General features: G+C 48.4%; 1 protein-coding gene across 2 annotated transcripts in view; it reads right to left on the reverse strand.

Annotated features, from left to right (window-relative positions):
• The window catches only part of snx25 (sorting nexin 25), a 326,114-nt gene that overhangs the window by 23,414 nt on the left and 287,632 nt on the right, over positions 1–15,068 (reverse strand). For both annotated transcript variants that reach the window (XM_038805657.1, XM_038805656.1), the window contains exons 14-16: positions 14,190–14,303; positions 10,371–10,535; positions 4,209–4,326 (exon numbers count right to left, since the gene is read on the reverse strand). In XM_038805657.1, coding sequence (XP_038661585.1) covers positions 4,209–4,326; positions 10,371–10,535; positions 14,190–14,303 — 397 coding nt within the window. The remainder of the gene's footprint in view (positions 1–4,208; positions 4,327–10,370; positions 10,536–14,189; positions 14,304–15,068) is intronic.

Consider the following 15,068-nt stretch of genomic DNA (forward strand, 5'->3'; position numbering starts at 1 on the left):
ACAGAAGCACATAAAATCAAGTTGTTGAAGGCACACCATTAGTGGCACATTGTTTGGGAGGTAATGGCAAATAAGAACTCAAAGAGCATGAAGGAGCGAGGAGAGAAACAGGAGATATGGCTTCTGGGTTAGTGCGAGGGGTAAGGTGAAGAGTAAAAATCAGAGAGGCAGCTGAATGGATGATCGTGATAAAAAGACCATTGGAGTCTCATACTTGCTGAGGGTGAGGAGACAGGGAAGGTGGTGATGGGCGGAAAAGCAGTCAGAAGTAATCTTTGCTGTTCTGGATGATCTTAAAGAGTGACATATGGATTTGGGAGGTGAATGATTATCCAGTCTGATCTTTTGATGGATGTCTAATTCTTTTGTCTGCCAAATACAAGAAAATCTGCAGCCCTTAGACATGAAGGAGCAAATATGGGAGCATAGACTGGGAAAGGACATAGTAAAGGCTTGCTGAGGAAAAGACTATCAATGAGAGGGACTGATTAAAAAGATAGCTGGCTGCAGGAGTCCTGTGGAAATGTGAGGGCTAAGGGCATTTTATATTCTTCTCAGAGTTATGTTTTCAGATGATTTATGAAGTGTACCTGGTGTAGTTTAATGTAATGATCACTCACTTTATAATGTTAGGTGACAGTGATATATTACACAATTAACTTGTGTCTTGAACAATCTCTTTCACGAAAAGCACTAGAAAAGAGATATTGAGCACGCGATCCAGCAGACTTTAAGTCCGCTTTTAGGCCGAGAACCATCCTGCTATTCAATGGCATTTTGTCATTTTTTTGCCTCAGGTAATGGCCGAGGCCACACTGGAGAGAGTCCCTGCTGGTGAGCTGATCGCCTGCAGGAACTGCTGTTCGCAGACCATGCACCATTTTGATCGGCAGGCCTATGTCGGTCCCCCCTCCCCTGCTTTCTGGGATACTCCCCTCCCACATTTTTCCAGAGGCCCCTGGGAAGCCCCCCCTCACATGGGCAAACCCCCTCCCGGTCCGTCCGACCCCTGGCACGGCCAGCTGGGCACTCCGGCAGTGGCCAGGTTCCAGGGTATACGACCGTGCCCTTTCCCCGACCATCGAGGGGTCTCCAATGTCCCCGCCCCCCAACCCCGTGTCGCCTAGTCCATGTTTGTGTGGATCAATACTAAATAGTGCCCTGGCGAAGTCTCGCAGATGTGGTCGTTGAGTCCAAGGCTCCCAGGTATTTAAATGAGCTATTAGGCTCATTTAAATATGCAGATCTGGATCTAGCCCAGGGTGCAGTGGTGTCGCTGAATCACGTCCATTGTTCATCAGAGATCATTAGTACTTTACTTTTGGAGCGCAATAAACTACTCTTTCAGCAAAGAGAAAACTACTAGAATATGCTTACATTTAAGGAATCATGTTTGGCTCAGCGGTGGCTTCTCATTCTGGTTGGAGGTTCAAAACTAATTCTGTGGACTTCAGTGGCTAAACTGGGCTGGACTATTTGGTACATTAAAATAATGGTTACATTATCTATTTGGTATCTGACTCCTGTGGCATGTCAAAGATTGGGACCAATCTATGCATTAGTTATATTTTTAAAAATTGGAATATGGTGGTGTCATGGTTATGAAATGAAAAATGAAAATGAAAATCGCTTATTGTCACGAGTAGGCTTCAATGAAGTTACTGTGAAAAGCCCCTAGTCACCACATTCCAGCGCCTGTCCGGGGAGGCTGGTACGGGAATCGAACCGTGCTGCTGGCCTGCTTGGTCTGCTTTAAAAGCCAGCGATTTAGCCCAGTGAGCTAAACCAGCCCCTTATGTTACTGGATTAAAAATTCAGAGAAGGCAGGTTCAAATCTCACTACAGCAGAGCACTTGAATTCAGCTTTAAAAAGGCCAGTAGTTATTGTTCATCCCTAGCTGCCCATTGAAGGTGGTTGTTTAATGCTGTCTAGGTTTCACGTTGGCATGAACCCGATATCACATACAGGTCAGACAGGGTAAGGGTGGCAGATGTTCTTCCTTGAAGGACATCAGTGAATCTGTTTGGTTTTAAATGACAATCCAGCTGGTTCATGACCAATTTTCAAAAATAATAATGGCTTGACAGTAAGAGTATTGCTGAGAAAAGAAACATGCTGTTGAATCCTTTCGTTTTGCACTCAAATGTATACTGCATGAGAAGAGGGTGTTTATTTTTTTTTTAAATCTGGAAATGAAAAGCTAGTCGCTAAACACCATTGGGAAATTGTTAGATTGAACGCTGCTGTACTCGATAGGCAGAGATGATCAATCCTCCGCAGTAGCAGCAGGGTTTAGCAGCCAGGAGTGGGGGAAGATGAAGGGAAAGGAAAGTGAACTTTAGGGAAGAGTGCCAATATAATCTTTGTAATGGAAGGGAGGAAAAACACAATGAGACACAATCAAACAAGTTCAAATAACTTATCTGGTTTAGCAATAGATAGCACCAGGGCATATCTACAATAGCAAACAATTCCTTCAAGGAAGGAGAGAATATTTCTGCAATTTGCACCACAATCGTCTGCTCTATATAACGGGTGGAAATGTGTGTGATTGCAGTTAAGCTGCACTTCAAGCGTAGTTACATTCCATAGTTCACAAACAGGCCTCAACATAGGACTGTCAGCTTTTCTGACAGTCTTAGCTTTTCATTAATTATTCAGTTTGACATGCTACGCGAAAATGTAAGATTGGCCTCGCAGGAACATTGTCAGCTTCTCTTAAGACACTGTAGTTGGCTTACCTGTTATAAATTTAAAGTACCCAATTCTTTTTTTTTAAATTAAGGGGCAATTTAGTGTTGCCAATCCACCTACCCTGTACATTTCTGGGTTGTGGCGGTGAGACCCATGCAGACACCGGAAAAATGTGCAAACTCCACATGATGGGCGGCATGGTAGTGCCAGGGTCCCGGGTTCGATTCCCGGCTTGGGTCACTGTCTGTGTGGAGTCCGCACGTTCTCCCCGTGTCTGCGTGGGTTTCCTCCGGATGCTCCGCTTTCCTCCCACAAGTCCCAAAAGACGTGCTTCTTAGGTAAATTGGACATTCTGAATTCTCCCTCGGTGTACCCGAACAGGGAGCGGAATGTGGCAAGTAGGGGATTTTCAGAGTAACTTCATTGCAGTGTTAATGTAAGCCTACTTGTGACAATAATAAAGATCATAATAGTGACCCTGGGGCAGCACGGTGGCCTAGTGGTTAGCACAACCGCCTCACGGCGCTGAGGTCCCAGGTTCGATCCCGGTTCTGGGTCACTGTCCGTGTGGAGTTTGCACATTCTCCCCGTGTCTGCGTGGGTTTCGCCCCCACAACACAAAAATGTGCAGAGTAGGTGGATTGGCCACACTAAATTGCCCCTTAATTGGAAAAAATAATTGGGTAATCTAAATTTAAAAAAAAAAAAAAATAATAATAGTGACCCTGGACCAGGTTCGAACCTAGGTCCTCGGCGCCATGTGGCATGAGCGCTAAACACTGCACCACCGTGTCGCCACCGTGTCGCCCCACTCTATTACATTTCCTTCAATCCTAATTACCTTAAATCATTCAACAGCAACACCACTGTTGGCCTTGTTTTTTTTTTGAAAAATTAATAACAATGGATAACGCAGAGTTATTATGGATTATTTATTCACTGTTTTGTTTGATGAACCATGTGAGTTGTCAAAAGTTCTAAATATAAACTGATTGTTAAGATTAGTTCGCAGATAATAGCTGCTATATTTTAAATAGCAATAAATGATGGCGTTCTGACACTGTTAAATGGCTTGTGGCAAAATTACTGAATGTTGGCAAATTTCAGATGAGCTTCAGTTGAGATTTGTAATTGTAAATACTATTGTGATTGTCAAATGTTAAATAGACTAGTGGGAATAGGTGTCACGTTTGCTGACTAGGTTTTAATTCCACCATTTTACTTTTGCCTAACCAAGATGGTCCCTTCCTCTCACCTCCCACCTCTGCAAAACCCTTTCTTCTTGAATGCGGCACTGGAAGTATCAGCTTCAATTACACGGTCAAGTCATTGCAGTGAAGTTTGAACCCACAACCTTTTGACTCAGGCAAGAATCCGACCACTGTGTCAAGATACTAGAACTTGCATTCCAGCTACTCGTAGCAAATCCTTTGAGGCCTTTCTGAATGCAAGTTGGAATGAAGGTTCTTTTCAGATAATGACAGAAAGAAAGAAAAGCATTAAGTTCACTTACTCCCCCTGAGCTCAAAGATTTCTCCAATGAGCATGAAGCAAGGTTCAGCAAGAGAGTCTCTTTTGCAGTCGACCTCGTCCCCATAGTCAGAGAGATCGCTGTCCTCCTCAGTGTCCTCCTGAGGACAGACACGGGAAAAAAACAATAATTAAGAAACATATTTGGAAGAACCGATATTGCACACAACGTCTGCTATCATTGGTGGAATTTAAAATTGAAGATTATCTGCAGTTTGTTCTTCATTTCTACAGGAATATCATCATCAGTTCGTTATCCCAGTGCACAGGTCAGAAAATACAGATTTTGTGATTTGCAAGTCATTTTTAATCCAGCAGAATGTAATTATCATTCCCAATCACTTTCCAGCTCTGAAGTCTCAATCTTGCTGTGATATTGTGATCCTTGATATCACATGACCATTATTTTTCAGCAACAATAAGTCTGTCAATTCAAGTGGATAGAAAGCTGACTGGTATCTTTTTTTTAGAATTAGAATTAGAACAGTACAGCACAGAACAGGCCCTTTGGCCCTCAATGTTGTGCCGAGCAATGATCACCCTACTCAAGCCCACGTATCCACCCTATAACAGTAACCCAACAACCCCCATTAACATTATTTTTTAGGACACTAAGGGCAATTTAGCCTGGCCAATCCACCTAACCCGCACATCTTTGGACTGTGGGAGGAAACCGGAGCACCCGGAGGAAACCCACGCACACACGGGGAGGACGTGCAGACTCCGCACAGACAGTGACCCAGCCTGGAATCGAACCTGGGACCCTGGAGCTGTGAAGCATTGATGCTAACCACCATGCTACCGTGGTGCCCATTTTTCATATATAAATGAACCCAAATCCGGTACATCGAATGCTGGGACCACTTTACGGAGGTAGCGCACATTTAGCCATTACTGAATTTATACTACAGGCTTTTCTTCATGGAAGACTATTGCATGGTAATTGCATACCTTTCTGTGAGGAGTAATGTAAGCAGGGGATTGGAAGAGAAAGGCTTGGGGGCTGGAGGGATTCCTATTCACACGTCAGAATAACATTACTGCCTCGGCTCGTGCTGTAATATTCCTGTTCCCTTCAACTGCATGTTATGCAAGGGCTGGGAAGACCCGGAGGTTGAAATAAAATGGCAAGACTGTAGCCTTGAAAATGAAAAAATAATTTCTGTATTGATCTAATAAAGGTCAGACAACTTATCCTTTATTACTTCAGTCCTTTACTGCACTTTGCAGCTGATCATTTAGTCTTTTCAAGTATTGGAATGATTTTGTATCTAATTAGACCTTAAACAGATATCGCTGTGATACTTTTACAAGAACTGGAGATACCCAAACATCTACCATCATTGACATACTAGGGGGACGATTCTCCAAAATGGAGACTAAGTCTACGCGCCGTCATGAACGCCGTTGCGTTTCACGACAGTGCGAAACGGGCACGGGGACGACCGATTCTGTCCCCCACAGTGGGCCAGCACAGTGCGGGAGTGGTTCACGCCACTCCAGCCTCCCTTCCCGGTGACAAACGGGCGCCGCGCTAACCCGCGCATGCGCAGTTGGGCCATGCCAACCTGCGCAAGCGCGGGGGACTTCTCTAGCACGCCGGCCCCTACGCAACATGGCGTGGTGGTTCAGGGGCCGGCTGTGAAACAAAGTAGGCCCAGGGGGGTGGGGGAAGAGGCCGATCCGCCGATCGGTGGGCCCTGATTGCGGGCCAGACCCCATCGGAGGCCCCCCCCCCCCCCCCCCCCCCCGATGAAGGAGGACTTTTCCCCGCCCCTCAGGCCGCCCCCTGACCTTCGCGCAGAGTTCCCGCCGGCAGCGACCAGGGGTGAACGACGGCAGTGGGACTCTGCCGTTTCCGCGCGGCCACCCTGCCCATCCGGGCCGCAGAATCGGCTGCCCCGCCGATTCCAGCGGCCCGCAGCCAGTGCCGCGTCAAACACAAATGGCACCGATTCTCCGCACCTCGGAGAATCGCGCGCCGGCATTGGGGCATCGTGGCGCGGTTGCGGCAATTCTCCGACCCGGCGCGGGGCTCGGAGAATTGCGCCTTATGTAACATGAAAGATTATCTCCAGTTAACAGTCTGCTAAGAATTCCTTATTGCTGCAATAAATAGATTTTTTTTTAAAAATAATTTTTATTAGAATTTTTTGAAAAATATGTATCAACAAAACAATAATAACATTAACAATAATAGTAATAAACACCCACCAGCACCCGTAACAACGCATATAACAAACCCCCCCACCCCCCCAACCCCAATAAACAACAAAATAAATTAACAATAAGCAAATTAACTTAAACACTATCCCCCTAACCCCCCCCCCCCCTTTCCCCCCTCCCCCCAGGTTGCTGCTGCTGCTGACCTAGTACCTTATCGTTGAGCCAGAAAGTCGAGGAAAGGCTGCCACCTCCTAAAGAACCCTCGTACCGACCCCCTCAGGGCGAACTTAACCCTCTCCAGCTTAATGAATCCCGCCATGTCATTAATCCAGGTCTCCACGCTCGGAGGTCTCACATCTTTCCACTGCAGCAAGATCCTCCGCCGGGCTACTAGGGACGCAAAGGCCAAGACATCGGCCTCTTTCGCCTCCTGCACTCCCGGCTCCACCCCGACCCCAAATATCGCAAGCCCCCAGCCTGGCTTGACCCTGGATCCCACCACCCTCGACACCGTCCTCGCCACCCCCTTCCAGAATTCCTCCAGTGCCGGGCATGCCCAGAACATATGGGCATGGTTCGCTGGACTCCCCGAACACCTGACACACCTGTCTTCGATCCCAAAGAACCTACTCATCCTAGATCCGGACATGTGGGCCCGGTGCAGCACCTTGAACTGGATGAGACTAAGCCTCGCACATGAAGAGGAGGAGTTCACCCTCTCCAGGGCGTCCGCCCATGTCCTCTCCTCAATCTGCTCCCCCAGTTCCACCTCCCACTCAGCCTTCAGCTCCTCTACCGACGCCTCCTCCACCTCCTGCATCACCTGGTAGATGTCAGACACCTTCCCATCCCCGACCCACACCCCCGAAAGCACCCTATCCCTTACCCCCTGTGGGGGCAGCAAAGGGAACCCCTTCACCTGTCGCCTAGCAAACGCCTTGACCTGAAGGTACCTGAACAAATTCCCTGGGGGGAGCTCAAACTTCTCCTCCAGTTCACCAAGGCTCGCGAACCTCCCGTCGATAAACAGGTCTCCCAACTTCCTAATGCCCGCCCTGTACCACCCCAGGAACCCGCCATCCATGTTCCCTGGGACAAACCGGTGGTTCCCCGCAGCGGGGCCTCCACCGAGCCCCCCACATCCCCCCTGTGTCACCTCCACTGCCACCAAATTTTGTGGGTAGCCGAGACCACCGGGCTCGTAGTGTACCTCGTTGGAGGGAGCGGCAGCAGCGCCGTTACCAGTGCCTTCAGGCTCGTGCCTCCACAGGATGCCATCTCCATCCGTTTCCATGCTGCCCCCTCCCCATCCATTACCCACTTACGTACCATCGAGACGTTAGCCGCCCAATAGTATCCAGAGAGGTTGGGCAGCACCAGCCCCCCTCTATCCCTGCCCCGCTCCAAAAAGACCCTCCTTACCCTCGGAGTCCCGTGCGCCCAAACAAATCCCAGAATGCTGCTGTTCACCCTCCTAAAAAAGGCCCTCGGAACAAAAATGGGGAGGCACTGAAACAAAAACAAAAACCTCGGGAGCACCGTCATTTTAACGGACTGTACTCTACCCGCCAACGACAACGGCAGCATGTCCCACCTTTTAAATTCCTCCTCCAATTGCTCCACCAACCTAGTAAAATTGAGCTTGTGCAGAGTCCCCCAGCTCCTAGCCACCTGAACCCCCAGGTACCTAAAACTCCTCACTGCCCTCTTTAGCGGGAGCCTACCAATCCCCTCCTCCTGATCTCCCGGGTGTACGACAAACAGCTCACTCTTGCCCAGGTTCAATTTATATCCCGAGAAACTCCCGAACTCGGCAAGAATCTCCATCACCTCCGGCATTCCCCCCACCGGGTCTGCTACATACAACAGCAAGTCGTCCGCATACAGCGACACTCGGTGCTCCTCCCCACCTCGCACCAAACCCCTCCACCTCCTCGACTCCCTAAGAGCCATGGCAAGAGGCTCAATTGCCAGCGCAAAATGCAAGGGGGACAGGGGGCACCCCTGCCTCGTCCCACGGTGGAGCCTGAAGTACTCGGGCCTCCTCCCATTTGTCGCTACATTCGCCATCGGGGCCTCGTACAGCAACCTCACCCATTTAATTAACCCCACCCCAAACCCGAACCTCTCCAACACCTCCCACAAGTACCCCCACTCAACCCTGTCAAAGGCCTTCTCCGCATCCAATGCCACCACAATCTCCGCCTCTCCTTCTGCTGCCGGCATCATTATCACATTTAGCAGCCTTCGCACGTTAGTGTTCAGCTGCCTCCCCTTCACAAAACCCGTCTGATCTTCATGTACCACCCCCGGCACCCAGTCCTCTATTCTAGTGGCCAAGACCTTCGCCAGCAACTTGGCGTCTACATTCAGCAGTGAAATCGGCCTGTGTGATCCGCACTGCAAGGGGTCCTTATCACGCTTCAGGATCAGGGAGACCAGCGCCCGAGACATCGTCGGGGGCAGAACACCCCCCTCCCATGCCTCGTTGAAGGTCCTAACCGACAGGGGGCCCAGCAGGTCCGCGTATTTCTTATAAAATTCAACCGGGAACCCATCCTGTCCCGGCGCCTTCCCCGACTGCATGTGGCCAATCCCACTGACCAGCTCCTCCAACTCGATCGGCGCCCCCAGTCCCTCCACCTGCTCCTCCTGCACCCTTGGAAATCGCAGCCTGTCCAAAACACTCTCCATTCCCCCTCCCACCGCCGGCGGCTCCGACCGGTACAGTTCCCTATAGAAGTCCCTAAAGACCTCATTGACCTCTGCCCCCTGCCGCACCACATTCCCATCTCTATCTTTCACTCCACCAATCTCCCTAGCCGCGTCCCGCTTATGAAGCTGGTGCGCCAGCATCCTGCTCGCCTTCTCTCCATACTCGTAGACCGCTCCCTGCACCTTCCTCCACTGTGTCTCCGCCTTTCTGGGGGTCAATAAATCAAACTTGGCCTGCAGGCTACGCCGCTCCCCCAGCAATCCCTCCTCCTGGGCCTCCACGTACCTCCTATCCACACTCAACAGCTCTCCCACCAGTCTCTCCCTCTCGCTCCTCTTCCCTCTCTCCCTATGGGCTCAGATGGAGATCAGCTCCCCCCTAATCACTGCCTTCAGAGCCTCCCACACCATCCCCACCTGGACCTCCCCAGTATCATTGACCTCGAGGTACCTCTCGATACATCCCCGAACCCTCCTACACACTTCCTCATCAGCCAACAACCCCACGTCCAGATGCCAAATCGGGTGCTGGTCCCGCACCTCCCCCATCTCCAGATCCACCCAATGCGGAACATGGTCTGAAATCGCAATAGCTGAATACTCGGCCTCCTCCACCCTCGGGATCAGTCCCCTACTCAAAACAAAGAAATCAATGCGGGAATAAACCCTCTGCACATGGGAGAAAAAAAGAGTACTCCCGAGCCCTCGGCCTCCCGAACCTCCAGGGATCCACTCCTCCCATCTGGTCCATAAACCCCCTCAACACCTTGGCCGCCGCCGACCTCCTGCCTGTCCTTGAACTAGAATGATCCAGTAGGGGACCCAGTACCGTATTGAAGTCCCCCCCCATGATCAAGCCCCCCACTGCCTCCACTCCTCAGGGGCTCCACCGGCCGCCATTTTGTCCACCTTCCCCCATTTTTCCAGGGGAGCTGCTGCCGTTTTTCTCCTCGCCCCACTTCGAGTCTGCACCATAAATCCCGGGGGGGGGTTTGCTCCAGACCCCTTTATCCACCGGGAATCGTCGAATCAGCGCCGTTTGGGGCCCTTAAGTCCACAAGTCCTCTTAAAGCGGGAGCTGCCGAACGTGCGGCTTAGCTCTGCATAGCCGCAACCGGAAGTCTGCTGCAATAAATAGTTGCCTCCAGTTGTGAGCAGAAACACAATAGACTACACAAATATCTCCTCTCCTCAGTTACAGGAATGGCTAAGTTACCACAATTCAATTTCTTTTTAAGTCATGCAGAGACTTATTGATCCATACCTCCTGATGAGAGAAGAAATCTCCAGGTAGCCTCTCCAGAAAGGAGGACAGCGAAAAAGTCGACTTCTTCCCTTGTACATCAACAACTTTCAGGTATTCTGGAGAGGGGCTGAGAAAACCATAAAGTGCCTCACTGTGGCACAGTCTCTCATCTGTGAGGAGTTTCTGTAGGAAGAAAGTGCAGGTGTGAAAGTGGTATTATCAAGGACAAAAGCACAGCAATTTTCCTAGTTACAGCTTGGAACCAGATAACAGATCTATTGTACTTCTCACAACGGTTGACTTTTAAAACAACCATGAATCCAGAGAGCAAATCCTTTCTCCAGTTATTGAGTTCACAGAATTGTTCCGGCACAGAGAGGAGGCCATTCAGCCCATCCTGTCAGTGCGGACTTGCCATGGGAGCAATTCTCCTAGTGCCACTTTGTGGCCCATTGAAGTTGACACCCCCTCCCCCTGACAATTATTCTTACTCTGGATTGCTCCTTGACCTTTTCCATAGTCATCCTAAACTTATTGACACAATGACCACTGCCCCTAAATATTTCCCTATTGACACTCAATCCACTTGGCTCACGTCATTCCCAAGAACCTGGTCCAGAAATGCAAATTTTCTGATTGGAATGGAAACATACTGTAGAAAATTCTCCTGAACACATTCTAGGCCCTCTCTGCCCTTTATACTACGACTACTACCCAGTCTATATTTGTATAAAATTCCTCCATTATAACTATTCTATATTTCTTACATCTCTCTGCGATTTCCTTGCAAATCTGTTCTTCTATAATTTTCCTACTAATTGGTCACAGTAAGAAGTCTGACAACACCAGGTTAAAGTTCAATAGGTTTGTTTGGAATCACTATCTTTCGGAGCACAATTAGTGAAAGCTAGTGATTTGAAACAAACCTGTTGGACTTTAACCTGGTGTTCTAAGATTTCTCAGTGTGCTCACCCCAGTCCAATGCCAGCATTTCCACATAACAAAAGAACAAAGAAACGTACAGCACAGGAACAGGCCCTTCGGCCTTCCAAGCCTGCGCCGACCATGCTGCCTGTCTAAACTAAAATCTTCTACACTTCCGGGATCCGTATATCTCTATTCCCATCCTATTCGTTTATTTATCAAGACGGCCCTTAAACGTCACTGTCGTCCCTGCTTCCACCATCTCCTCCGACAGCGAGTTCCAGGCACCCACTACCCTCTGTGTAAAAAACTTGCCTCGTACATCTCCTCTAAACCTTGCCCCTCGCACCTTAAACCTTTGCCCCCTAGTAATTGACCCCTTTACCCTGGGAAAAAGCCTCTGACTATCCACATCATTTCTATTAATTGGTGGCCTATTGACTACATATTTTTTGATCCTTAGCTCTAGTCAGATTCTGGCATTGATCCTCTATCCAGCACTGCAATGTTTTCATGCCATCCCTCCCTCTCCCTTTTCTTTCTTTCCTATCTTTTCTGAAAATCTTGTATCCAAGAACATTTAATCCTCAGTCCTGCTCTTCTCAGAGTCAGCTCTGTTATAGCCACAACATCATAATCAATATTAATCTTCTAACGTAAACCTCAGTGAGCCATTTTTAGAGATGAGCAACCACTTTCACAATCATAAATCTTTGAGGCTGTGGTTTTCGTCTGACTTTTAAAAGCACATTAATGTGGATCTTAATGCCACACAGTCAATACTTTTAAGTCATTATATTTAATGATGTCTCTCTATTCAAACAATAATCCTCACGAATAGAGACGCAAGATATTTTGAAAAATGTTGCGCACAGGGACAGAAAAAAGGGGCGGGATTCTCCGTTGCCCAACGCCGATATCGTAATTGTCGATCGGGCGGAGAATTCCTGTTTACGACTGAATTGGGGGCGCGCCTGTTTTCGGATGCTCAGCCCCTCCAAAACGGCATCTTCGAGGAGCACGGCGCTGGGACCGCCTCAGGACCTTACCCGAAGGCACACCCCGATGGGCCAAGTTCCTGAAGGCACGGGGCACGTGTGCTCTCAGTTTTCCTGAACCCGGCGTGGAGGCTGCGGACTGTGTCCAGCGCTGCCACAGTCGGGGCGGGGGGGGGGGGGGGGGGAAGATGCTGCTGACCCGGGGGGGGGGGGGGCTTCGCCGAGGGCTGGGCTGCGGGGGACTGGCCCGGGGGTGGTGAGGGGGTGTCCAGGGAAGCACCATCTGGCAGGTTGGATCCACACGCGGCCAGTGCCACGTTGTATGGCACGACCGCTACAGGTCGTCACCGCGGCAACGGACCCGGCAATTTTCGGGAAGCCGTGCTTTTTACGTGGCGCAGCTGCTAGCCCCTCACCGGTCAGAGGATCAGTGCTGGGGCCTCACCGATGTTTTCATAGTAAAACTAGACACCTTTTCTCCAGACATAGCCTCAAAATCGGAGAATCCAGCCCAAGATGTTTCATTTATAACAAACATTCTTTACCTGGATATACAATCTGTTTTTCGTGTTTAACTCAAATGCTAATGTTCAAATCATTGGGGAAAAAATCATAATTTGAAAGTCTATTTATCCTTGGTTTAGTCCCCTAGCTGAAGAATCAATAAATGGCCACAGACCAGAGAGTGGATTCCAAATCTGGCCTTAACCAGTTATATTCTAGGAGAATATTTCTCCTCGTGCGAGCATCAAGAACTGGTAGACAGAACTTAAAATAAGGGGGCTCCCTTTTAAAATGGAGATAAGGAGTAATCTCTTCTCTAACAGCTGTTAGTGTTTGAAATTCTCTTCCCCAAAGGCTGGGTCACGGAATATATTCAAGGCTGTATTGGACAGATTTTTAATCAACAAGGAAGTTGAGAGTTATGGGGGGTGACAACAGGAAAGTGGAGTTAAGGTCACAATCAGATCATGCGTGATCTTATTGAAGACGGAGCAGGCTCAATGAGCCAAAATGACCTACTCCTGTTTCTGTTTCTTATGTTAAGATATGACAGTTGTAAAATTAATCTTTCCAGCAAGTAGAGTCTGGATTTTACCTATTTGGGGGCAGTACAGCTGGGAATGGAAGCAGAATGAGAAAGCCTGCAATAAGCCTAAAATATCTGTACAATAAATTGTTGTTACTCAGATACTGATATATTCTGAAACTTGGATGCATCCAGTTTCAATTTACCATTGACAATTGTTTTAATGATGCTAATGGAGTTGCACTCTCTGGGTGCATTTTGCGCCTGCGTTCCCACAAAATATCAAGAGAGTCAGAAAACGAGAATCCCGCCAGGGCGAGATCTAATTTTCTGATTTTCCTCGCCGGTGACGCAACGAGGTTCCCATAAAGTCTTTTCAATAAATAAACATCTTGGTAAAAGGCTTGCCCCACTGTATCATCCCCCACATTAGGAGTTCCCCCATCGGTGACGTGACGTCACGTTGGCGATGTTTACAACAACGGGTTTTGCAAAACATGAATCAGGCGAAGGAAATCTGCCAGGGGCGCACAGTTAAGTAAAGTCCCCAGGGACATGCCTGGACTGCCCGGGGGGGGGGGGGGGGGGGGGGGGGGGGGGGGGCTCCCAGTGTCCATGGTACGTTAGTGGGTTCATTCCTGGTTTCTTGTTGGTAATCAGGGCATCCTTAAAATCAGCACCCCTATCTTAGGATTCCTGGCATTGCCAGCTGGTCCTGCCCCGCCAGCGTGATGGCGTGAGCCACACCTGCACATTGTTTTGCAGTGTTGCATTTCCAAGCAAGAATAGCTGGCTGTGCAGCCAGCGAGCTGCACGTCCCTTTCCTTGCCTCAGCCAGCACTCTGCAAAAAACAAAAGAAAATTACACGCTCTGTTTTCACTTACCTGTAAAAAATTATTCAGCTGATTTTTTGACTTGTCCAGGAACTTCTGGTCAATGGATTTAAAGGGCAGCTTACTCATTGAAGGTAGCTGCACTTTCTTTAATATTGGGAAACACTAAAACACAAAATCAGATATTTACCATTTTAACAATGCTGCATCATCGCAGGGCTACATTTAAGAGCTACATAAACTTAATTCAGTCTTCAGATCATGTTACAGAGCTCGGCTTATCCAGCTGATGTTTAGATTGAATGTCTCACACCATTTGCACAGAAACAGAGCCCTTAAAGCAACAGATATATTGCTCATTGTTGTAACTATACAACCACATAAAAGTATTGACTACAAAATGCAGAGGAAGCAATGGACATTTTACTGTTGTCCTCCTTTCTAATTCCCACCTCAAGTACCATGTCTGTTTTGGTCATAGTGTGATGAATGTAACAAATTGGTATATATATATATATATATTTGGTGCAGTCGTGGATTAGGGTGTGTATGTATCTGATGCAGCAATATTTATTAAAAATCCTGGTTTAAAAGAGAGACTGAGGCTGCAGAAGATGAAATTAAGATGTCGTAAAAGTGACTACATCGTTATTTAATAATAATAATCACTTATTGTCACAAATAGGTTTCAATGAAGTTACTGTGAAAAGCCCCTAGTCACTACATTCTGGCCTATTCGGGGAAGCCGGTACGGGAATTGAACCCGCGCTGCTGGCCTTGTTCTGCATTACAAGCCAGCTGGTTAGCCCACTGTGCTAAACCCCCTATTCTTACGTTTACAAGGCGAGGCTTAATGGGATTTAGTTATGATTTCCGGGGAGTTGATAATTAGAGACATTGGGCTGGATTATCCGTCCCGCCACACCAGTT

The sequence above is a fragment of the Scyliorhinus canicula genome, chromosome 8 (genome assembly GCF_902713615.1).
Source record: "Scyliorhinus canicula chromosome 8, sScyCan1.1, whole genome shotgun sequence".
NCBI classification, from domain to species: domain Eukaryota; kingdom Metazoa; phylum Chordata; class Chondrichthyes; order Carcharhiniformes; family Scyliorhinidae; genus Scyliorhinus; species Scyliorhinus canicula.